At 42.1% G+C, this 24,471-nt stretch overlaps 1 protein-coding gene across 1 annotated transcript; it reads right to left on the bottom strand.

Moving 5' to 3' along the window:
- Positions 1-1,246: 1,246 nt before the first annotated feature.
- mlycd (malonyl-CoA decarboxylase) lies at positions 1,247-18,763 on the bottom strand. The gene is made up of 5 exons (XM_082539359.1): positions 17,829-18,763; positions 11,672-11,784; positions 9,043-9,199; positions 8,445-8,597; positions 1,247-2,196 (listed from the first exon to the last, which is right to left on the bottom strand). Exons 1-5 carry the CDS (start codon positions 18,372-18,374, stop codon positions 1,651-1,653), a joined length of 1,515 nt encoding a protein of 504 aa, XP_082395485.1. The 5' UTR covers positions 18,375-18,763; the 3' UTR covers positions 1,247-1,650.
- Positions 18,764-24,471: the final 5,708 nt, after the last annotated feature.

Below are 24,471 nucleotides of genomic sequence, written 5' to 3'. Positions count from 1 at the left end.
AATACGCTTTTAGGGCTTTACTGTGATATCTATTAGCTGTTGTTTTAACCCCACCGTCTCGTCTCCTCTTCAAACAATTAGAAGCCTTCAGATAGACTCGCAGCGTGAACCGACTCGTCCTCGAAACATCCTCCACTGACGAGGTTTGTATCATTTCATTTAGAGGCAACCCGGCGTGTGCGCAAATCAGGTTTCAGAGCTGTAGCTGCTCGCCACATGAGCAATTTGTCCTCTTACTCCAAGGGGAAATACCTGACTGACTACTTTTAAAAAGTCATTACTGTAAGACATCATTTATAAAGTTCGTAATTAAAAGCTAGTGGACTTGGACTGCTGCGTGCACAGTGCCATTGGCCACTCCTGGGCAAAGGTGACTCAAAAAAACCCCTTAGCTTCCAGTGTCAGGTGTGGAGTATGTTGCTGTTGTTTCCGTGGCAACAACCACTATTTCCTCTATTGGGAGACAGAGGGATGGTCCCCACGCACATCTGTACACAGAGACGTATGCGTCTGCTACTGCCACAAATACCTCCAGAGACACTGTGTCTCAAGGGCATCCCTTAAACAACTGTCCTTTTTATGCTTCCTTATCCCCCCCAGCCCCCCCCCCCACAACCGAACACCATCAATCTAGCCATTTACTTTAACTTTATTTCTCACTCCATTAGTTTCTAGGACACAGAGCGGCACAAAGAGAGAATAGGGTGGGGTGGGGGCTGGAGGAGGAAGAGTGTGAAAAAAATGAAAAGAAAGTTTGGCTCCTTGGAGAGATAAAATGTAATTTCACAGTCAACTTACTGTGATATATTATTTCACAACAATGGGGTGTGGGCTGATATGAGCCCTGCTTGGCACCTGTACAGAGCACTTAGAACATCAGCGATGGTTCTCCGGAGACGCTGGTCATATGTAATTGTGTGTGTGTGTGTGTGTAGGCGTGGGCTAAATTATCCCCAAAAATCACCTGAATGGAGCTACCAGGAGGGTCCAGCCCACTGGGTTAAAGCGAGCACAGTCAACTGGAAAATATAAGCAGTTGTAACAAACGCGCAAAACAAATCTAATTTTTTTTAGTGTTATTTAATGTGAAATAATATTTCCAGTCTGTGATTTCATGTCGTTGTGTGTTGAGCTTTAGTGGGAATAAGCAGCAGGTGTAGATAAACCCAAGCGCAAGAAGAATAAGAGACAAAATCTATTTCTACCCCATCCTTTGACATATTTGCAACACGACAGTTCAGCCAAATGAAAGAATCCAAACATCATTTATTCCAGTAGCTGCGCTCCCTCGTTGCTCGCACTTTACACAGAGTCTTATCCAAGAACATGTTACAGCAGTGATGGATGCCTCGTGCTTCATTAGCTGCAGTCTGTCCTGGGAATCACTTACACACAATATCAAACAGGCCAGAAATCTAATGAGGCAAACAGCAGATGGCGAGAGTTACGTCACGTGAGAAATGCTCTCATTTCAATTCAAAACATAATATCGACTAACATCCGCTCAGCGGTTCTTCTGGAGCTGCTGGTCTTTGAACATTTATTAAACACGCCAAGTATCGAGGACGGATTTAAATGAAATTCTCACAAATATATAATCGACCGAAACAGCAGAACAACAGAACGGGTGGGCGTGTCCCCATCGCTTAATCACAGTTTGCTGGCCTTCTGAAACTGGGACACGAAGCCGAGCACCTGATCTGACGCTGCGATGACCTTATTCTGAAGGTAACGCGCGCTGTTTTTAGACGTCTCGTTCAGGAAGTAACGATAGTTCACCATGATGCCGCAGGAGTTGGCCACACCCCTGGGGCTGGTGTCGGCACGCCAGTTGAGCCGCCACATTGTAGCGCCATTTTGCAGGTGGAAGTTAGCCACTGGATTGAGAGCATAGCCGCGCCGCTTCTCCCCGTACAGGTACCAGGCGCACAGACGCATCAGAACAGGCTCCAGGACTCCGCACAGTCTCTCTGAACGCATCCACTCGTTAGAGCTGAGGAGCTTGCGAAGGGAATCCACGGTCGGGGTCCCCGGGGTCGAATCGGTGGCATGTTGTATCTCCTTCCACTCTTCCTCAGAGAGCAGATCAAATGCACGGCCCTCCTTCCTGCACTGGCTGAGCAGGCCTTGAAGCCAAGCGGAGAAGCCTGGAATGGGTGACAGGCTGGAGAACTGGGCCATGACAGGGAACTCGCTCTGGAAGGCAGAAGAGAGGCACAGAGTTATACCCATGACCTATTTACATCCAGTCGAATTTCATTCATTCAAAAAGGCCTGTGCATTTCAGGCTGCAGCACTGTTTTTACAGTATGTACAATCATGTGCATTAATGCAGTAAAAGCCGTAAAATAGCCTCAACTTTTCCAAACAGGCGGAAAGAAGAAAAAAGATCATTTGAAAATCCAAACTGGGGATGCAAAGAGGAAACAGAGAGACCACGTACGAGGCAGCACAGATCTTATCTTTACTACAATGTAAAGGTCACCAGTTTTACAGCAGTGGAAAAAGGAGTGATGAACACTCACCTCAGCATCAAAACACCCACCAAAAGAAATGTTTGTTCCCAGGCAGCTGCTCGGGCCTTTAGCTCCTCAGAGAGGGACAGCACTGCAAATCAGCTCCTCTGCTTCATGATCCTGCCCTCCTGATGGAGATGGATGACCCTCTCTGTCCTTACCTCCCTCTTATCCTCTGTCCCTTGCACCTTTAATACCTGTCCTTTTCTTTCAACAGCCGCCCCCGCGTGTCTCTGCCTCCTGTTGTCTGCCCACACACGAACCAGTCACCCACCCACTCACCCATCTCACAAGTCCTCTTCCACCCCACTACCTCTCTACTTTCACAAAAACGCTCCCCCTCCCCTCCCCGGCCCATCTTCGCGCTTCGGCGTCTAGGTTGATAAGTGACGGAGCAAATGTGGCAGGCAGAGAAGTGAAAGGCTGCCGATGAAAGTGTCAGACAAACCCTGGAGGGACACGTCGCTGTCTGTGTGCCTTGTTCTGCAACATTGTTTCTATTCCTCCCTTGATCTCGACCCCCTCGGCCCCTTTTACACTAAAAGCCAACCTTCTCACTCTCAGCGTCCTGCTGCCTTTGTACTTCTTTGCACTTCCTTATTCTAACCTCTACTTTTAACTACTGCCTGTTAGGAGTGGGCAGTGTTTACAGAACAGGAAGGTACCCGAATCAGGACAGAAACAGTAAGAAAGGAGGAAAAAGAAACTGGGAGGATAGAATATAGAAGAAAGGATGGAGCGGTGCCAGAACTACGCTCCAGGGTCCAATCTACAAAGACAAGCAGGGCGTCCTCTTTACCTTAAATCACCACGGTGACCTTTTCTTTTCCCCTCTGTCATCTATCAGTCATCAGAGTGCTCCCTCTGTGCTACGCCGCTCCTCTCTTCACCTTTACAAACGCTAAAGAAGCCAAGCTGAGAAACCTCTGCCACAGCTGGCTTTGAAGTAAAGCACTGCAGTCACTCGTCAGGGTCACGGGTACGATTCCCATTCATGGAAAACTGTCCAGAAGATTTCTTGAACCAAACAGAAGAATACATTCTGCCTCCCTGAAATATCATTCTATGTTAAAGCCTTTTATAGCATGTTGGAAACACCGACTCTGGTCGAGGAACCACGTGCAGATGAAACCAGTGCTTTCACGCTCTGCCCTGAACAGGCAAACACACGTTTGTGGTTTTTCTCCCTCTTTTCTGCCATGAAGCAAAAATTTCAATACACCAGAGTAAAGACTCCTCCTAGTTTTAGGAGACGACCTGACAAACCCTCACTCGGGCTTCTCTCCGCCGGCCCTCCGTAAGTTTTCAGAATTCATTTTGAGATTTTGCTTTGCACTTCTAAAACACATCTAGGTCTGGCCCCGAGCTACGTGGCAGAAATATTAACCCCATAAGAGCCCGTCTGCAGCTTTCAACTCCTCAGTTAGAGCTTTTCTGGCTGTTTTAAGGCAGCGGCTTAAATCCAACCGTGCTTTTGCCACCAGGGCTACTCAGCTTTTTCATGACCTGCCTGAGGAGATAAGGAGTGCTGAATCTGTGCCTTCTTTTAAATCACTTTTAAATACATTTTGTAGAGACTTAGTTTATAAAGTATTTGGTATATGAAGCAGTTGATATTATCATGATGATAAATAAAATCCCTAAAGCTAAAGACAGCTAGAGCTAAAAGCTTAAATTAGCTCAGGAGGGCAGTATGTATGTACTGATATTAAATTTTACTTAGTTAATTATAATTTTTGCTGTATACATTATTAAACAGCAAGATAAATAGCATAATTAGCCAATTGTGCCACCCACGACCCTGACAAGGATAAGCGGAAGGATGGATGGATGAAACGATATATTTTTAGACATAAGTTGTAACAGCCGCCGTTTTCTTTGTGAGTATTTATTACACGGCCTGCTGGGGGAAAAGCCTGTTCTAACGTTTGAGTCTAAGGTTTATTTTTTAGCACCTGAGGCCCTTTTTTTGCTTCTCATCCGTAAACACTCTGCATACTCGTTCATGGGATTCAGTTTATTTTGAAAAGTCTCAACAGGATCTTGAGCTTTATTGTGAAAGGTTTATGTGGAAAATAAACAAGCGGATACGCGATGGTGTTACCGTCGTTGTTGCTAACGACAACGCATAAAATCAGGCGCTTGTCTGTCCGCAGTGTGGTTCTATTAAATATAAGAGAAAGAGAGAACTTTAATAAATGAATATAGCCACTACAGTCACCATCAAAACCATGAAAAAATATTACCATAAACAGTTTATTTTGTGACACCACGAAACAAACGATAGACGTTTTTATATATATCGTTATATCGAACAGTTATGAGATAACTAGTTACAGTGACACTGTAACTAGTGTCACTGTAACCCCTATCTGTCTGCATGAAAATGGATTTAGAAATAATTTGGAACTTTTTTCGCTCTGTCTGATCTGTTGTCTGTTACAGTTCACACCCACCTGCTAACTTCCACCTGTTCTTTCTAATAATGCTTGATCTGTTATTGTTCAGTATGTTTAATAGAGTATACAGGCAGGCAAAGATGTATACATCTATAGTAGTTCACTGCTATAAACATACAAGCAGTTATTTCCTCATTTAAACTGCCAGCTCTCTTCTTCAACGTTGCTTCGTTGCTCTGGAACGATTCCAAAGCTCAAGATCTTTAAGATTGCTTAGTGTGAGTCCCGTTCAGACCACTTTCACTTACACTTCTGCCACAGTGGCTGGACATCCTCCAGCGTGTCAAGTTTAGATTTTTCCTCCAGGAGGAGGGACTGTATCCGACTGCCAGGGTGGGTGCTGAGTCAAAAAAGCCCCCACACAGACCACACAGCCACCATCTCAGCTCCCGTATTTACAGTAGAAGGTCAATAAGCAGTATCATTTTGCTAATCAACTTTCGTGTGCACAACCCTGTGAAGACCAAAAAACCACCTCCTGACCTGAAGGCCTGCATATCTGCTCGTATGCATGCGTGCAAATAGTCAGACCAGCACTTCCAGGTAGACATTTATAACTAATAGCAGCAGGAAAAGTGGTCAAGAGGAGATGAAAGGACAGAGACAGGTGTCTCACAACTGTTAAGCTACTTTCTCTTTGCAGATAGAAAGGAGACAGAAATCTGCATTAGGAGGCTGGAAGAGCTATAACAGCACAAGTCAGAGGAAGTGAAAGAGTCTGTGAGGACTATAAATACCTTGGAGTACACATTGACAATAAACTGGACTGGGCTAAAAACACCACAGCACTTTACAGGAAGGGCCAGAGTCGTCTCTATTTTTTGAGGCGACTGAGGTCCTTCAACATCTGCCAGAAAATGCTGAGGATTTTCTATGAGTCTGTGGTGGCCAGTGCGATCCTCTATGCTGTTGCATGCTGGGGGAGCAGGCTGAGGGTCGCAGATGCCAACAGACTTAATAAACTAATCCGTAAGGCCAGCAATGTTGTGGGGATGGAGCTGGACTCCCTCAAGGTGGTGTCGGAGAGGCGGATGCTGTCCAAGATAAAGACAATGTTGGATAACACCTCCCACCCACTCCATGACATGTTGGTCAGTCACAGGAGCTCGTTCAGTGAGAGACTGAGATTACCGAAAAGCACCACTGAACGACACAGGAAATCATTCCTGCCTGTGGCTCCCTGTACAACGCATCCACTTAACACACTGTTTGCTGCTACAGCTACACATGTTTCTTTTCCAAATATTTATTTATAAGTGACTTATGTATGTATGTATGTATATATATGTATATATTGTACTATTCTTAGTTAGTGTATTGTCTGTCTTGTCTTAATGTTGGTTTAAAATGGAGCACTGTAACAAAAAATAATTTCCCCCAGGGATCAATAAAGTATTCTGATTCTGATTCTGATGTACCGTTATTTATTTTGTTCCAGTTCCTGTTTCTTTCGTTTCTTTTGTTTCTTTACTTTATTAAAGTCTCATTTCTCTTACACGCCTTCACGAATGCAGAATCCGCATCTTTAAGGCTTCTACAAAACAATGCAATATAACATCGGTGACGTGCGACACCCAAAGCCTTACTGCCGACGCAGAAAACACAAAACCATATCTGCGCTGCTCACTCAACCGTATGCTTCCATTAATAACAATGACAATAAGCAAACCACTTACAGACATCAAAACAGTCACTTTGTATGGATAAATAAAATGAAAACACTTTAAACCTGATTTTCTTTTTTTATGAGGATACGCTATGAAAAGCTATTTCCCAGCTGTTGATGAGAGAAGCTTTTGATCTTCCATTCAGTGTTCCAATCGTTTAACAAGTGCGAGCTAGAGTGGTCCAACACAAAGAGCTCTTCTGTGCTTATTGAGAGGGATGGATGAGATGTTAGTACTGCCTGTCAGCTGAGTACTTCTCTCTTTATGTATACATGCATTCAGGCGCTATTGCAAGTGGGAGATTTATGATTCAGCACTAAGAATAAAAAAAAGGATGCTAAATGTAAGAAAGTAGGTCAGCTGGACAACACCTGAAGAAAGGGAGGAGCTCTGTGCCATGTGTGCGTTCACGATAAGGCGTTATTATCTAGCTGTAATGGAAAGGTTGAGAAGCGTCACTGATGTGCCTCGCTACATCCTGGTTATATTTAGATAACACATGTTTACTTAACCTTGCTGCATCTCTTTCATTGACACTTATCTGGAATGTCATCGGTATTTTAAACAGGTACCGGCAATTTAATTAGCAGAATTAACCAAAAATGTTTTGCTCTCATCCCATCAACGGGAACACTGAGGCATTTCCAAATAATTCGATCATATCCTCAAAGACAATTCAAGTTCTAGTAGCTGCAACTGAGCCAAGGTAAACTCTGTCAGGCTAAAAATGTGAAAATGTGATTGTTTGTTGTATATAAGCACTAGGGGTGCAACGATACACAAAATTCACGGTTCGGTTCGATACTTTGGTGTCACGGTTCGATATTTTTTTCGATACAAAAAAAATGTTCATGCCTTTTTAATTTGTCATTTATTAAAATTATAAATATATATTTTAACTCAAAAGTACAGTTTTTAAATTTAATGTTGCTGAAACAACAAAGTAATAAAAAAATTAATCTGATGGAGAAATCGCTCATCTTTGGAAAAGAGAGTTTATTACAGAGAAACGTCTCTTTCCAAAATAAAAGCTATACTATAGCTTCTTCTGGGCTATATTCTCAGCAGCATATTAAACATATCAGGTCCCCATAAGGAGAATCCTGTGCTAACAGCTGTCTAAATGACTCGGGTAAAGTTTGTAGCATGCTGCTTGTTGTTTTTGTCTGCTTCCACTTGTCTTTGCACTAGGATGATGTCGGAGTAAATGTGCAGTCATACTCGTTGTGTTCCCACTAGTGCTGTCAGCGTTAATCTGAAATGACGTTAACGCCACAACACGGAAAATCTCCGTTAACGAGCTACCGCGGATCGCCCCGTGCGTGGGGCTGGACGGCCAACACGTTAACGAGCTAACTGCGCTAACACACTAGCTCCCACCCATGTAATTGAGCATTGCGTGGCACATCCGACATACTGTTTTACTTTGTCCATGACGCGCTTACCTTCAGGGTCATACGTCACATGAAAACCAAAATAGTTCCAAAGGCCAGATCTGAATGAGGGTGGGGGAGGTTCAGTTTGCTATGTTGCAACGAGCTTAGCTTCTGTCTCGCTAGCTTGCGCTGCGCTCAGTGAATCTGCGTTCGACTACTCTGCCTAGGCTGCACTGTCGAGCACAGATCCACTGAGCGCTCAACACAGACAGCATCGTCAGAAGGAAAGTTGATAAAAATAAATTACAAATGTTGTATTGTTCGATACATATGCGTACCGAACCGAAAGCTCTGTATCGAACGGTTCAATATCGATACGAGTATCGTTGCACCCCTAATAAGCACTTGCAGCCCACATTCGCTTACCTGCAATTCACGCACCACCCTCTTGATGAGGACATTGCCCAGTTCCACCCCTTGCAGGCCAGCTTGTGTTGAAGAGATCGAGTAGAAGATAGCTGAATTGATCTTATTCACGTCTTCGTCTGAGTCCAGGGTGGCAAACTCACGAACAATACTCTGAGAAAAAAGAAAGAGAGAAGATCATTTTTTCTTTAGGCTGGAGTAAGGAAGACAAATCCTGCACTACTCATGCAGCTGTAAACCCATTTTCAGTGTTCTTAGCTGCTGAGCTGCTGTCAGGGCAAGTTTCACTACAACTATTTGAGAGCCGCTGGGGCAGAACTGTGGAAATCATTGCACAATTTTACACTGTGAAATATTCTTGGATTTCAGTGTTGTGAAAACCGCCTTTAGCTCGCACAAAAACAAAAAGAAGCGATTGCTGAGCATAAAGCTTTGTTTAAACAGGAATGTGCAGTTACAAGGCCTTGGCCGTGATGTTTCTTCATACTGGTCACGTGACAGGAGGACCGACACAGTAAATCCCAGACGTGTAACTGTCTTCTACGCTTTAATAAAGGGACACAAACCGTTACAGCAGCCTCCGGCTACTGAGTCTAACCTGTATGTTATCAGAGATGTCTTCAGTCAGAGCCACGTGGAGTACAACCAAGGGCTCTCCCGGCATGGCAGCATGGGTGAAGGCATAGCAGCGTCGGTACGGTCCCACTCTGCGCTTCAGGTCGGTCCAGTTTCTTACAGGGTGCACTGCCTCATACCTGGGAGAAGGCAGGCTCATGGTTAGCTCCAAAGTCCTTGGTTACCGATATGAAATGTTATTAGTTACACGCCTCCAGCTTAAATAATCACAGCAGCTTAAAAAAACTCAGTGTCCTTTTTGCAGCACAGGATCCTTCAGCTCAGACGGAGGTCGACAAAAGCGGCGTCTCATTCGGGCGGCTCAAAGAACCACCACAAGTGGGTCTGATTAGCTGCGTCGAGCCAGTTAGCTTTGAATGACATTTTCCTCATTTTTCATTCAAAGATAAAAGTGTTGTGTTACTCAATTTCAAATATTACGTTTTTAATTGCAACGGTTTGCAAAAGACCTTCTTTTTCTGCTATTCTAACATAAAATAGCCAAATTAATATAAAGCTAAATACAGGCGTTACAAAGTTTTAATTAAAGTGATTACTAACATTTGTGTTTGCAAACTTTTACATCAAACTGGCTGCTGTGAAAGATCTTTATAGCAATAGCTTCACATGGGGCGCTTAATAGGGCTCCTATTTATATTATATTAGAGTATATCGTTGATTATATCGAACTTCCATCGTTGCACCATCGAGAGCATCCTGACCAACTGTATAACAGTCTGGTACGGGAACTGCTCTGCCTCGGACCGGAAGGCGTTGCACAGGGTCGTGAAAACTGCCCAGCGCATCGCCGGAGCACCACTTCCTGCCATAAAAGACATCTACAGGAAGCGGTGTCTGAAAAGGGCTGGGAAAATCATCAAAGACCCCAGTCACCCATCACATAGACTCTTCACCCTCCTGCCCTCTGGGAGGCGCCACAGGAGCCTCCGGACTAAGACCACCAGGTACCGGAACAGCTTCTTCCCCACAGCTGTCAGACTCCTGAACTCTGCCTCCTGACATCTGACCCACGTTAAACTCATGGACTGAACATACACACACACAATGGACAACTGTACCCTCAAACACAATAATAACATGGACTGAACCACCACTCACAACCACCAGCACTTTATATAGCCTCTGTAGAAACTATCTACACCCTCACTTATCTTAACTGCACTACTGTATAGCTCTGTGTAAATAATCATTCTGTACATTCAATAATTTTTAACCCTACAACTGTTTACAACTTGCATAGTTCCCATTTCTGTATAACTGTATATCTCAGATTCTGTAAAGTTATTTATTTCATATTCTGTATAGTTTTTCATATTTATATCCTGTTCATATCCTGTACATAGCTTGTACTTACTACAGCCCACATAGAATATAACTATAAGTTATATTCTATAACTTATAGTTATAGAATATAACTATAAGTTATATTCTATAACTTATAGTTATAGAATATAACTTATAGTTATATTCTATAACTATAAGTTATATTCTATAACTTATAGTTATAGAATATTCACAACATACTTCATACCGTGTACATTATAACATAATAGACCCATTTCTGTAATATACTTACATATCTATATTATTGCTAATATATATTGTAATATATCTATATCACTAAGCACTTCTGGATGGATGCAAACTGCATTTCGTTGCCCTGTACCTGTGCATGTGCAATGACAATAAAGTTGAATTCTATTCTATTCTATATAAACTATGTTGCAATCGTGGCTCAAGAGTTGGGAGTTCGCCTTGTAGTCAGAAGGTTGCTGGTTCGAGCCCCGGCTTGGACAGTCTCGGTCGTTGTGTCCTTGGGCAAGACACTTCACCTGTTGCCTACTGGTGGTGGTCAGAGGGCCCGGTGGCGCCAGTGTCCGGCAGCCTCGCCTCTGTCAGTGCGCCCCAGTGTGGCTGTGGCTACAATGTAGCTGCCATCACCAGTGTGTGAATGTGTGTGTGAATGGGTGGATGACTGGATATGTAAAGCGCTTTGGGGTCCTTAGGGACTAGTAAAGCGCTATATAAATACAGGCCATTTACCATTTAGCTAATTTCACTGCAATATTTTGAGGACTGTCTCACCTGCTACCTTGTTTACCCGCCTTCTAAAGTGCACCTGATTTCTGTACAGTGGGAATAGGAAGTGAAATGACTCCCCCTAGAGCCTGGAGTAAAGCTACAGTTATATTCTAATACTAATCATTTCCAAAACCTGTAGCTGAATCTTTAGGTAAAGATAAAAGAGAGAAATGCACAGCTAGTTGGGCTGCTTTAAATACATTAATCAGCTGTAGCACCTTCTCCCAACAAGTACTTCAAACTTGTGTGTGCAAGCAGGTGCATGTGTGTGTTTTTACCTCCCTCTGTCATGCTACAGCAGCCCTGTCCACGTGTTTAAATGCTCATGAAGTTCATTTAAACACGTGGACAAGCCCGCTGTCCCTATGGTTACAGAGGAGGGGTTAAGTAAACAGTCATTTTTAAAACTGTGCTGTCTAATGTGCTTCAGGGAAGAAGAAAAAACAGCCTGCGATGCGATTCTACAGTTAAAGATGAGGAACAACACTGGGTCGCAGTGATGCCCTTACTGGCTGATCTTCTGCAGGATCTCGCAGGGGGACTGCCAGGTGATTCTCTCGAGTCGCAGCAGACCTACAGAGAACCACTCAGACAGCAAGCTCTTCAGCGCACCATTCAGGTCCTGTGGGAGAAAAAGGGGAGCGTTTAGCTGTAACAGCCACATCCAGCTGATAATTGAAACATTCGCCACATTCTTTCTGTTTCAGAGAGCAGCTCAGCAGCTGCTCTGTCAAGTAAATATAGTACAAGAAAAAGAAGGTCATCCACAATATTGAGTAATGCAAGCACTAACTAAATGTCATTTCACTGTTGCAGTGAAAAGCTGGAAGTGGAAAATAAAATACTGTCTTTTCTATTCCTATTAAGAACTGGATAAATACAACCCTGTGACCTGTTTTATTAGAAACTCACAAAGTAGAGCAGCGCAGCAGCTGAAGTTTGTCTGTGGCGATGAACAATTCATGGCCACATCTTGGACACTGTGCCTGGGCGTCGGTATACAGTTTGAATGTTTTCACATTATGAATAGTGATTTGTTCGAGCTTGCAATAAGCGTAGAAGGGGCACTTCAATAAGCAACTTGCCATTTGAAAGCAGGCCTGTCCTCCAACAAAGGTCAGACTTCATTTAAAGCAAATCTCTTGCAAACACACAAACAAGCTCACAAGGTGCACACACTCAGGCACATAAATAGAGCTTATATTGGCTGTTTCATAGGATGGCTTCTCTTCAGGCTTACTTTAATGACAGCTTGTCAATCATAATAAAAGCTAATACAAACAAGCACAACTACAGTCACGGTGTAAAAGCCAGTGGCTGAAATTCTCCACGAGCAGCGATCGAATCCAAAGCTAACAGCATTTGAAATTCATCCCCACATATAAGCATCATGCCCCGCATTATTCAGCTGTACGGTTGAGAAGTTTCAGACTAGAAGATTCTGTTGAGCAAAGAGCAAATCAAAAGTAACCCTGAAATACAATTTTAGCAAAACTTCAATTTCGACTTATTTCATAGTATATATGTGTTCCTCAGACTTCACAAGCTGCCAGAAGGGAAATAATCTACGATAGCTGATACGCACATCAACAACGCCGTGAGGGAATAGCAGCCGCTGGCTTGGGCGGCCAATTTTCACCCACACAAAAGAGAGGTCAAACTGGGATGTGTATTCCATTGACCCAGCAGAAGATGGAGTCTTTAGAAATGGAAGAGTGCATCACTCAAGGCCTCGAGTTAGGAGAGAGGGAGAGAGGGATGGCAGAAAGAAAGGGAAGGGGTAAAAAAGAAAATCCTGCAACCCATTAAAAAGAAAATGAAGCGACACTTTTGACACCGGAGCCGTATCAATGCAGCCGAGAGCGGATGCTGTAAGGTGATACAGCCTCTGCTACAAGCAGCCTCTCTACCTCGAGCTGGAGTTATTTTGTGACTATACAGTGAGCCAGCATGAGCTGCCTGCACAAGGCCAGATGACCACTGACTGTCCAAGTGTTTCAAAGGTCAGTCAGAGCCTGCCAGTACCTTTGCTCCAGCAGGGCGCGTGCCATTTGTAAGCTTGTGCGTTGAAGGGGAAAAAATAGTCCCGCTGACACGTGCACCCCCAGGGAGCCAACTAACACGATATCCTTGACATGTCCTAACCAGTGTTGGGCAAGTTACTTTGAAAAAGTCATTAATTACTTGAAAATTAACTATTACGTTACTTTAAAAAAAACGTTTAACCCCCTGGGCTCCAGGGTATAATTGGCCATTTTTCACTACGTTTGATTTTCCCTCCACATTTCACCTTTAAAAACTATTTCCTTTGCCTTGTTTATCATTGTTTTCAGCACAACCTCACGTGTCTGAATTTACAGTCATGTTTTCATTTTGACAGACTGTATTGATCTAAAAATCAGACAAAAAACATAAAATCCGAGTAGAAAAGGTGGATTTTTTACTGTAACAACCACAAACATGTTTAATGAATCATATTTCATAACTTTAAATGCAAATATAAATTGTCAATTTTAAAATCTATGTACAACCTATGTACAAGTTTTGCAAATAACAATGTTATTTGCAGCCATTTACCTTTTATTCCTTTTTCAATAAGATGCCACAAATTGTTTGTGCCACTCCAAAAACATAATTTCTGTCCACTATAAAGGAAACATCACAGCCTGATACCTGCAGGTCTGACAGCAGCAGGTGTGTCACTCCTGTTTCTTCCTGGAGACAGCAGTCGCCTCATTGTTCTGACACACAACACAAAACTATCCACAACACTACACACTAACTACACAAGACAACACATTAACTACACACTCCAAACACGCTAAACGTCACAAATCTCTCACATCTCAAAACTCGCTCTCTCTCTCTCTCTCTCTCTCACTGTCACTCCTAAAACTTCCGCCTCTTCCTAAACAACCAAACGTCATGTTTCCATATCATTTCTTGATTGGTCGACATGGTGCATTTTTCCACCAACACCAAAGGGCTGTTTTTTGTTTTGTTTTTTTATTTGTTGCTCATAAGCAGAGAGGTCTCGAGAGGCACCTTGTTGCTTTGTCTTTAAGTGGCCATGTGATTGGCTTACCACGACTACTTTATTCTTCCTCAGTCAAACAGCAGCACTCATGCAATTGTTTTGCCCCCTGAGCTCCAGGTGTTGTGCCAAAAAGTGATCGTCGGGCAGAAAGTGATCACCGCCCGCGGGAGCGCGAAGCTGCTTAAAGCTGCAGCGCCCAGATTACTTACAGCTACTTCCTGCAGCTGATATAAGATGCAGTAAGCTGAACACAGCTTCACCCGTCTGCTTGTTGAAAAATAGTAACACGACCGCATTTTCTCGTTAGTAACGGTAACGGCGTTGTAACGATAGGAACAGTAATTAGTTAGATTACTCGTTACTGCAAAAAGTAACGCCATTACTTGTAACGCCGTTGTTCCCATGACTGGTCCTAACATCTTCCAGTTGCAGTTTGGGGCAACACAAATGAAAGGGCCTGAAGCAAAAAGGTGAGAGGGAACATCAAAAATCAATATGCAAATCCAACTAATCTAAATGAAAGAGAAACACAGCGACTCGGTCTTGGGTACATTTAAAAAGTGAATGTACCCAAGCCTTGTATGCTGTACTGTAGTTCTACAGTCATTACCATATTCTGATTGCAAGGTCTCCCTTGGTATGCACATACCTTCAACGCAGGTACAAAAAGCTTCACGTAGGCTGTGACCTTTTCTCATTTTTTAGCTCAATCAATGCAGGCGGTAACAACAAGCAAAGATTACGAGGCACCAACAAGACCAGATACAGTGCTGAGAAGAAGTCGGTACTCTGTTGGCAACTTAGACCTTTTTAAGCTACACAGGCTCTCAGTGGTCCTGGGTTATTGAGATTAAGCACATCTGAACCACGTTAGAGCAGGAACGGTGCAATCGGGGTCTTTAAAAAACATATCAGCCAGTAGCACTTAACACATGAAAACACATGATTGCAAGGTCAAAGGCATATGCACTTTCAGTGCTTTCCAAAGCAAAACGTAGAAGCTGAAGATGACTAAAGTAGGCTTTCATAAAATAGCTGCTTATGATACCAGAAAAAGACATTTTAGTTGAACTATAATAGCTTTTGATTGTGGTTTTCTAATTTTGATTCACATATTTCAGCACAAGAATTTTACAGATCAGCAGCTTCCTTTTTATGTAGTATGTTGGAGAATCGGGGGGGAAATCATTTTCATGAGCTACATAAAGAAAAATGTGGGTTTTTAACACAAAACTAAACAGAGATGTTAATGAGGTTTTATCAAATGTTGAGACTGAGAAAGATTTGCTCATTCTGAGCTTGATGCCAGCAAGCCAAACTTATAAAAGAAAAAGTGGAACTTATATAAAGGCTGGAAAGACGTGCAATGCTTAATAAAGAAAAAGTAGAAGTGAAAGAAAGTACCTCAGCGTGATGGCTTATTACTGAAAGGCATCCGTCTTTTAGCCCTTTAATAAATATAGTGAAGTACACTCACAAAGTGCCAGTACTTTCATTCCCATCTAGATTTCTTTAAAATAGCACCTTGTGCGCCTTCAAAGACTTGGAGTTGAGAGCACTGCTACGCTGTATCTTAAAGGAAGAAAAGCACCTGTTGGAACATGATTGGATTAAAAAGGCGTCCCGGAGAGACCGTCTTTCATAAGTGAAAATGTGGAGAGGTTTACCACTTTGCGAATGACTGCACAGGCAAACAATTCAGCTATTTTAGAATAACCTTTCTCAACATAAAATTGCAAAGAATTTGCAGATTTCATCATGTTTGGTACAAAACCTGAATATAACAAATAAAAATAGGGTTGCAAACTATCAATTAATTGTGATGGCTGACTACAAAAACCAGTTCAAACTCAGGAAAGAAAAACGCTGTGCCTGAGCTTGTGTAACACAGACTAAAGTTAAATGCATGCCTGCGGTCTGAAATTTTATCTGGCAGGCACTGGTCTACATCTATACCATTACTGCTGAATGATATATGCAGGTTTACTTCAAGACAATATCTTTCTTCATTGAAGACGTATGCCTGACCCAACGTTTTGGAATCTGCTGCTGGCATCAAGTTTAAAATGAGCACAAACTTATGTGACATTCTGTCTTTGGAATCCTGTAAATGAAATCCATGGTTTACGCAGTTTGAGCATGATAGCATGCTTACATAACACCAGTGGGTTATTTATAACTCCACTTTCACATCTAATCAGTCTGGGTCCAACATTGAGATCCAGCAGGCATAAGGGAACGCAAGTCAGAGGCTGACATGAAACCAACAGAAAAGTCATCCTGTAAACATACTGCAGTTGCAGGAACTGCCACATAAACAATGCATGTATGCAATTACCAGTACTTGTAACTAACAAAATCATTTTTTATGTTTCTGTTATGTTTAGTTCAGCAGCATGTGTAAGCTCTTTGATCAAGTTGATATTTTCTATGTTTAAATACGATTATTGTTGTAGTTTGAAATAAAAATGTCATCACACAGAATTTCCATCTTTACTTTTTCCACACCTGACCAGACAATAAGAAAAAGATAAAGCCGATGTTGTAACTGTGGAAAAATCATGAAGAATATGTTACTCTGACAATGTAAATATTCTAAAAAATGTAAGTTAAAAAAATCACAACTGCTTTATTTGTTTACATAGCACTAAGGTTCAGTTGATAGACTTTCTAGCACATTACACTGAATGACAGAACAGATATCAGAATCAAACCACTTGTGGTAATTTTATTATTGCTATTAGTATCAAATATGGGGCTTTAGATGTGAATACCTCTACAGTGTTTATATCTGTACTCTCAAACTAAGTGCACGAACTACACGCTGACAAACCCACTTAAAAATATTCCACTGTTACCACTTACAGCGTGCATAAGCACTGTTACACCCTAGTGTGAACTGAAAGGTGTGATTATATTGACGCCTGAATGATGAGGCCTGTGAGACTGCCTTTATGGTTAAATGCGCTGCCAGAAATGTACCATTATAAGTGGGCAAAGAACATGGGATCGGTGTAATGGGATCTTTAAGGGTTTCTTTCCGCCGCCTTTTCTTTAAAGTCCGTTTTAACTGTCTTCAAAGGATGCATTCAAAATATTCATTACATGCCTGATTAATATTCAGTTCTTTCCCTTTGTAGCTACGGCAGAGAAGTTCTTATTCAGCTATAGAATTAAACATTTGAAAGTCTTTTTTAAACACGAGAGATTTCCAACAACAGTGGAAGACAGCTCTGATCAGCTGAGCTGTCCATCCAGAACACGCAGGAAGTCTGAAGAAAGCTCTGAAATTGAGCTTGACAGTGTTTTTGTCCCAAACAAGCCCCCGTCTAATCAATATGTTAAACAATCATACACTAAGAAGGAATCAAAAAGGACTCGTTAATCACATGGTTAGTAAGGGGGAGTTAACTGGGGCAAAGGTGCACTGAACCCGTGATGAAATATGAACCGGGGGGGCAGCGCACAGGCTGCAGTGTGCAGGCGGCTATACTGTAGCTACCGTTGGATGCTGTCAGGTTATGTCACATGCAGTGTCTCTATATTGGCAATGTCAAACACATAAACGCGAAAGGTATTTCTTGAGCTCGAGTCAAGCGAGCACCCGTAGAAATGTGAACGAATATTACCCTGATGTGCGGGCTGTCGCTAGCTTTGGACGAGATTATTTCGAGCACATCCGCTCGCAGATCCACAAGAAACTTCACTCCCCCCTCGACTCTGCTTATATGACTGAACAGCTGTTTATAACGGGGAGTCAAGGTGTACCGGAGTCTGTCTTCAGCTAGCAAAATGGTCGCCAAGTCCCGTAATTGAGTGTCCAGTAGCTTCAGTGCGAGCTCCGAAACACTTTTGTGGTCCACCCCGAAGTCTTGTGATAGCTTCGTTAGGAAACAAAGTTTATCTTCCTTATCGAGACTTTTGTAGAAGTACATGAACTCCAGGCTGTTAGTTTCGGGTGGGGGCGGGGATTTGTCCCTCGTTTCGTAGGAAGGTAAAGGTGCAACGACCCTCGATAGTATCTCCTCCATACCGGAGACACCGCCGCGACTATGTGTAGAGTACCGGCGCCTGCAGCGGACGTCTGAGGCCTCCAGAGCCACTCTGAGAAGAGCCCGGTGTCGCCAGCACCTTACACTGCTCCGGAAAGCCAAAATCACGGGATGGGATGTCATTACCGGGGGGAGGTTAAGCTGTCTGGAACCCACGACCAGTTACCACACACAGGAAATCATTTCCGGGTCTCTTAAAGAGACAGTACAACAAATAAAACGCACTAACCCGGTGTTGTGCCAAAAAGTGATCCTATGGACAGAAGTTCAGTTTCTGATGGCACAAAGTTCTGCCTATAGTGACGCCTGCCAAAAACTGATGTCATATGTTTCCGTGTGTTTGTTATATGTGTAATATCTTTACTTATGTTGGTATTCGGTGGACTTCGGTAATCAGGGTTTACAAATGGGTTATATATAAAATATATAAATTACCTGTTTTTCAAGTACCTTTGTAACTCTATGTTATTGTACTTACATTATAACCAATCCGGTCCTTTTTGTCCACTTTAAATATGTTTACAGAACTATTATTATATTTGTTGCAATGTCTGCTGTCCTCTTGCCCAGATTATTCTTTAAAAAGACATTTTTAATGTCAACGAGATTTTTTTTTAACTGCGTAAATAAAGGCTATATAAAAGTCACTACCAAAAACTGATTGCGGCTTGTACCTTCTTACAGGAATGTTGTTTGTGACTCAAGATGACTTGATATCATGAGGGATACATCTGACATATGTTTCACATATTTTAGAGCAGAGCTTCCCAAAGTGTGGGGCCCGCCCCCTAGGGGGTGGAGATATTAGCTCTTTATACAGTAAAGTTACAGTGAGATACAAATAACATCAGGCTGATCCTGCCATGATTTGTTCCCTCGGTTCAAATCACGGACAAACAGGATCCCACAGCTGTTTTTGTTTTTAAACCCATTTTGCACATAGAGACATTTTTTGAAAAATGTATTGATAGCAATGTTGAATATTATTACACAGGAAAAAAAACAACTACACGTACAATAATCACACCGTGACGCCTCTGCCTTTCTAATGGAGGGAGAGTAACTGTGTGTATGTAAGCGTGTAAAACCTGAAGATAGTCAGATTAACAGTAACAGTATTTTGTCTCTATTTGCAATTCATCTCATGTAAACAATAACGTGCGCACAGCGTGACGTGAAAAAAGGCACATACCTTTGACTTGCCTGATGAACTCTGTATTCCTCGTCCACACGTAAACACAAAAAAGGAGTTTTAAAAGATCTCCATTTTCAGTGATTCTAAACGTCGTTTACGTGTAGCTGAAGGACCCGTCCCATCCTGGCAACAAACTGTTCCAACTTCTGCAATCTGGTAGAAGGTTCCGCATCTTCCGGGCAAGGACAGAGAGACTCAAGAGGAGCTTCTATCCCCAAGCCATCCGTGCCCTAAACACACACACCCGCCCTCTCACATCATCTATAATTGACTGAGACAGGACTCTTCCAGACACTAAACCAAGGCACAATGTACATTTCAATTCCTTTAATTTTAAATATGTTTATATTGTCTATCCTGTAAAATAGTCAGATGTCTATTCATATTAATGTACAGAATTCACCTGCTTGCTGCTACTACTGCACATTCACCCAATGTATATACTATATATATATATATAATGTTCTTCCTCTACCCCCCCCCCCCCCCCCCCCCAAATTTTTTGCACATGTCGAGGAGCGTGTCAGGCTACATTTCACTGTGTGTTATACTTGTATATGCATGTGACAAATAAAGAACCTTGAACCTTGGACCTAGCTGCGTTTTCAAAAACACCGGTGTACGTGCGGACGTAGCGTAAGAGAGTTAGCAGTTTAATCTCTTACTACCTGTAATTTATTGCAGGTTACTTGTATTTGTTTAATTGTTTACTAAATGTTTGAGGTGTGAAATAAACCGCAATGGAGCAAAAGATGGGTGTGTGTGGCTGGAGGATGTGTTTGTGCGTGTCCGTGTGCGTGCGCGCACTGGGGGGGGGGGGGGCAATATTTTTCTTGTAAAACAAAGGGGGGCCCAGCAAAAAAAGTTTGGGAGCCACTGTTTTAGAGCAACAAGTTATTTATAGCACAGTGACTGGAACACAAGTGAAGAGAGATGTAACATCATACAAGACCATTGTTTCATCTGCCTCCATAATGACATCTCTCACCTTATCAACAAATCCAAAGTGTTTTGGATGCAGTGATTAGAGCTGCAAAGGGTTCATCTTTCACCATCTTACAATGCTTTGACTGCAGCCACTCCCCAGCTCTCTGTGAATGGTGCTCATGGCCATTGATCAATAGTCATCGAACAGTGGTCGCTGATCAATAGTCATGACAATAATGAGCAAGAAACTGACCTCACAGCCTGTTGTTGTCAGTGGTGCTGCTTTCAATCATTGTGCAAATGTCCTGTTTATAAGGTTGGGAAACCTGCAGTCATCTGAGCCTGAAGACGTCACCTGGATGATGACGAAACGTTTCTCCCACTGAAAATGTCCAGATGAACAGAATCAGCGTTCTGGGATTTCCTTACCTGGATGACTGAGCTTGTAATGACATTTCTGTGTCAAAAAACTATCCTTGTTTTCTTAGAAGACATAATGATACCATAAAAAGTTTTACTGTGTTTTTGTGGGTATTTTGTCGACTCCATTTACATATAGGGGATTTTCACATATTTCACTGAAGAGGCATGTGCCACCCTGCCTAGACCTCTTGCCCCTCCTTTGTCCCCCCATGTAAAAAATTCTACAGCTGATTCTGCTTTACTGCTTTGAGTCCAAGACTTGGCAATTAAGGGGATTCACAGGAAAGAACATAGCCACTGAGAAGTGAAAAGATTAATTTTAAAATTACTTTTATCCATCACAGTCAAAGGAGCTTGCAAAGAAAAGCGTCTGGACTTCTTTAAGTTGCTTGAAGACGTTTCACCTCTCATCCGAGAAGCTTCTTCAGTTCTAAGGTCAAATGGTGGAGAGTCCCAGATATAAACCTAGTGGGAGTTTCCCCCCACAGAGGGACAAAAGGACCCCCTGATGATCCTCTAATCGCCTGAGCCAAGGTGTGAAACTGGGTGTGGGTCCCAATCAGCCAGAGTTTCGGGTGTGTTCATTGTGAAACCTGGCCCCACCTTATCATGCGAATTCCTGAGGTCAGATGGTCCAGGATGTGAGTGGGCGTTAAGGCGTCTGGGAAGGGATCTCAAAACTGGATTATAGATGGCAGAGAGTTGGTGTCGTAAACCCCGCCTCTGTTCAAAGATGGTCGCTCACAGTGGACATAGATGGCTTCTTTCACTCCTCTTTCAAACCATCTGTCCTCTCTGTCCAAAATGTGAACATTGGCATCCTCGAAAGAGTGACCTTTGACCTTAAGATGCAGATGGACTGCTGAGTCTTGTCCTGTGGAGGTGGCTCTTCTGTGTTGTGCCATGCGCTTGTGAAGTGGCTGTTTGGTCTCTCCAATGTAGAGGTCTGAGCATTCCTCACTGCACTGTACAGCAAACACCACATTGTTAAGTTTGTGTTTTGGCGTTTTGTCTTTCGGGTGAACCAGTTTCTGTCTGAGCGTGTTGCTGGGTCAAAAGAGTGTCCTTTATCCTTAAGATGCATTTATCCTTAAGATGCATCTTAAGGTCAAAGGTCACTCTTTCGAGGATGCCAATGTTCACATTTTGGACAGAGAGGACAGATGGTTTGAAAGAGGAGTGAAAGAAGCATCTATGTCCACTGTGAGCGACCATCTTTGAACAGAGGCGGGGTTTACGACACCAACTCTCTGCCATCTATAATCCAGTTTTGAGATCTCTTCCCAGATGCCTTAACGCCCACTCACATCCTGGGCCATCTGACCTCAGGAATTCGCATGATAAGGTGGGGCCAGGTTTCACAATGAACACACCCGAAACTCTGGCTGATTGGGACCCACGCCCAGTTTCACACCTTGGCTCAGGTGATTAGAGGATCATCAGGGGGTCCTTTTGTCCCTCTGTGGGGGGAAACTCCCACTAGGTTTATATCTGGGACTCTCCACCATTTGACCTTAGAACTGAAGAAGCTTCTCGGATGAGAGGTGAAACGTCTTCAAGCAACTTAAAGAAGTCCAGACGCTTTTCTTTGCAAGCTCCTTTGACTACGATGACCTGGATGACTGAGAACCTTCACAGACTTTATCCATCACACATTCCTAAGCAAATTCAATCTACAAAAATTTATTTATTTGTATTTATTTATTTTACTAATTTTTAAACATTTAAAATAGAATTAACCAGTACTCTCAATATTTGGGTTAAATTAAATGAATAAAGAGAAGGTTCATATATGTTTGAGGGGTTTGCCACATATTAATGTATAATTTCACATGAACTGTGCTGTTTTGAGGTATTTGTGTTTGTGTGGCTAATGGTTCGCCCCCATCATGTAGCCTAATATTTTTATTGACATTGTGTATGTGTGTATGTGTGTGTGTGTGTGTGTGTATGTGTCTAACACCTGGCTGTGACTATATGTGGCCCTGTCAAGAAAGTGCAGCGACAGCCTTCAGCTGTCTGCTTTCACCGACTTCTGTGGATACATACCATTATTGCTTTTTCCAACAGTATTTTAATGCAAATTCATGTCTTCCTGCAGTAACTGTATCCTTCATTCAAGCTGAAAACATGTTTAAAAAAAAAATAAAAAATTTCAAATCATATCCACAAAGGTTCAGGAAACACAAATGATATACTCTAGCTATTTGCTTCTGGGTTTAACACAAAGTAATACATCCTTGTGTTAGTAAAGGATGGGCTAAGAAAGCAAAGAAAATTGATTGGACAGAATAGAAAAATAGACTCACAGTTGAGATATAATGATGCTGCAACCATGTGACAAAACCAAGTGTCAAGAGGTTAAACGGCATCCAAACTGGAAGATTTAAATGTGAAGTAGCTTGATCCTTACTTACTTAAACCTTAATTAGGTGCAGCCTCATTAAGGTTTAAGTAAGCTTAATCTTCAGTGAGTGTAACTTTTTTCTTGTAGTTTATTCAGATACAGTTCATAGTAATATATGGTAGGCTTAGTGCACCATGGATGCTTTTATTTTCAATGCAAAGCACCAAGAATTTCATTATTAACATGCCACATGGCAAGTGTCACAAGGCCTTGCATATAGCATTTTAAAATATTACATATTCATCTGTTACTCATCACTTTCTAATCATCTCGATTGTTGATGCTTCGTGCCATCCTTTCCAGTGTTGTCAGATCAAATAATGTCAAAGAACCCCAATGTTCTAACTCCAGGATGGGAACATTTTTCAAAAACACTTATCAAAGACTTTTAAGTAACAAAAAAAAGATACAAAGCTACCTTAATGCAAGAAAGGGCAGGGGGCAATACCAAGTTCAAAGTTTGTACAAAGTTGCAAACACTTAAACTTGTGACTATTTTAGCTACAGCAAAAACCATAGTTACATGTTACCAGCAGGCAGAGGTGGGTAGTAACTAATTACCTTTCCTCAGTTACATTTACTTGAGTAACCTTTTGTAAAACAATTACTTTTAGGAGTAGTTTTACTTTTTACTTTTACTTGAGTAATATTATTATAAATCGCTACTCTTACTTGAGAAAAATTGCTGGCTACTCTAGTCAGTGTGAGTAACTTCACTGAATGAATGATAAACAAGTTTAAACCAAAAATGAATGAGACACAGACACAAACCTACAGTTTGTGTCAAAGCGACACTTGTTGTTTGTACATAAAGTTTGTTGATTTAATTCTATTCTATCTGCTGAGCCTGTTGTGCCATTTGGAGATCAAATCAATTAACACCATATATTGTCACTGGGAGTACTTTACCCAATTTTAATATATGTGTGTGTGTGTGTGTGTGTGTTTTATATTGAACAAAAATTGATTTGGAAAAGTGTTTCTTCTGCTTAGATGTATTATTTTGTAATCATGTTATTTATATGTAGCGAAGTTGGGCTAAACTTTATATTTTTGTCTGTCTGATTGTCTCATTTTTGAACATTAAATCAGATGTTATGATCAGTTACTCAGTACTCAAGTAGCCCTTTTTTACTAAATACTTCTTTACTCTTACTTGAGCCATTTTCTACTTTTACTTGAGCAAAACTATGTTGAGGTAGTGCTACTAAAGAATACAATTTTTGGCTCCTCTACCTCTGCCAGCAGGTAAGGTAGGCTGCCCTGTA

Source organism: Aulonocara stuartgranti, assembly GCF_965226115.1.
Source record: "Aulonocara stuartgranti genome assembly, chromosome: 7".
Lineage (NCBI taxonomy): Eukaryota > Metazoa > Chordata > Actinopteri > Cichliformes > Cichlidae > Aulonocara > Aulonocara stuartgranti.
This window is presented reverse-complemented; position numbering and strand designations above follow the sequence as displayed.

Coding starts and splice junctions, on each gene's coding strand:
- mlycd (XM_082539359.1), bottom strand. CDS start 18,374: ATGACATCCCATCCCGTGATTTTGGCTTTCCGGAGCAGTGTAAGGTGC. Junction 11,785..17,828: donor GCGACAGCCCGCACATCAGG/GTAATATTCGTT, acceptor TTTCTCCCACAG/GACCTGAATGGTGCGCTGAA. Junction 2,197..8,444: donor GGGTGGTGCGTGAATTGCAG/GTAAGCGAATGT, acceptor TCTGCCTTCCAG/AGCGAGTTCCCTGTCATGGC.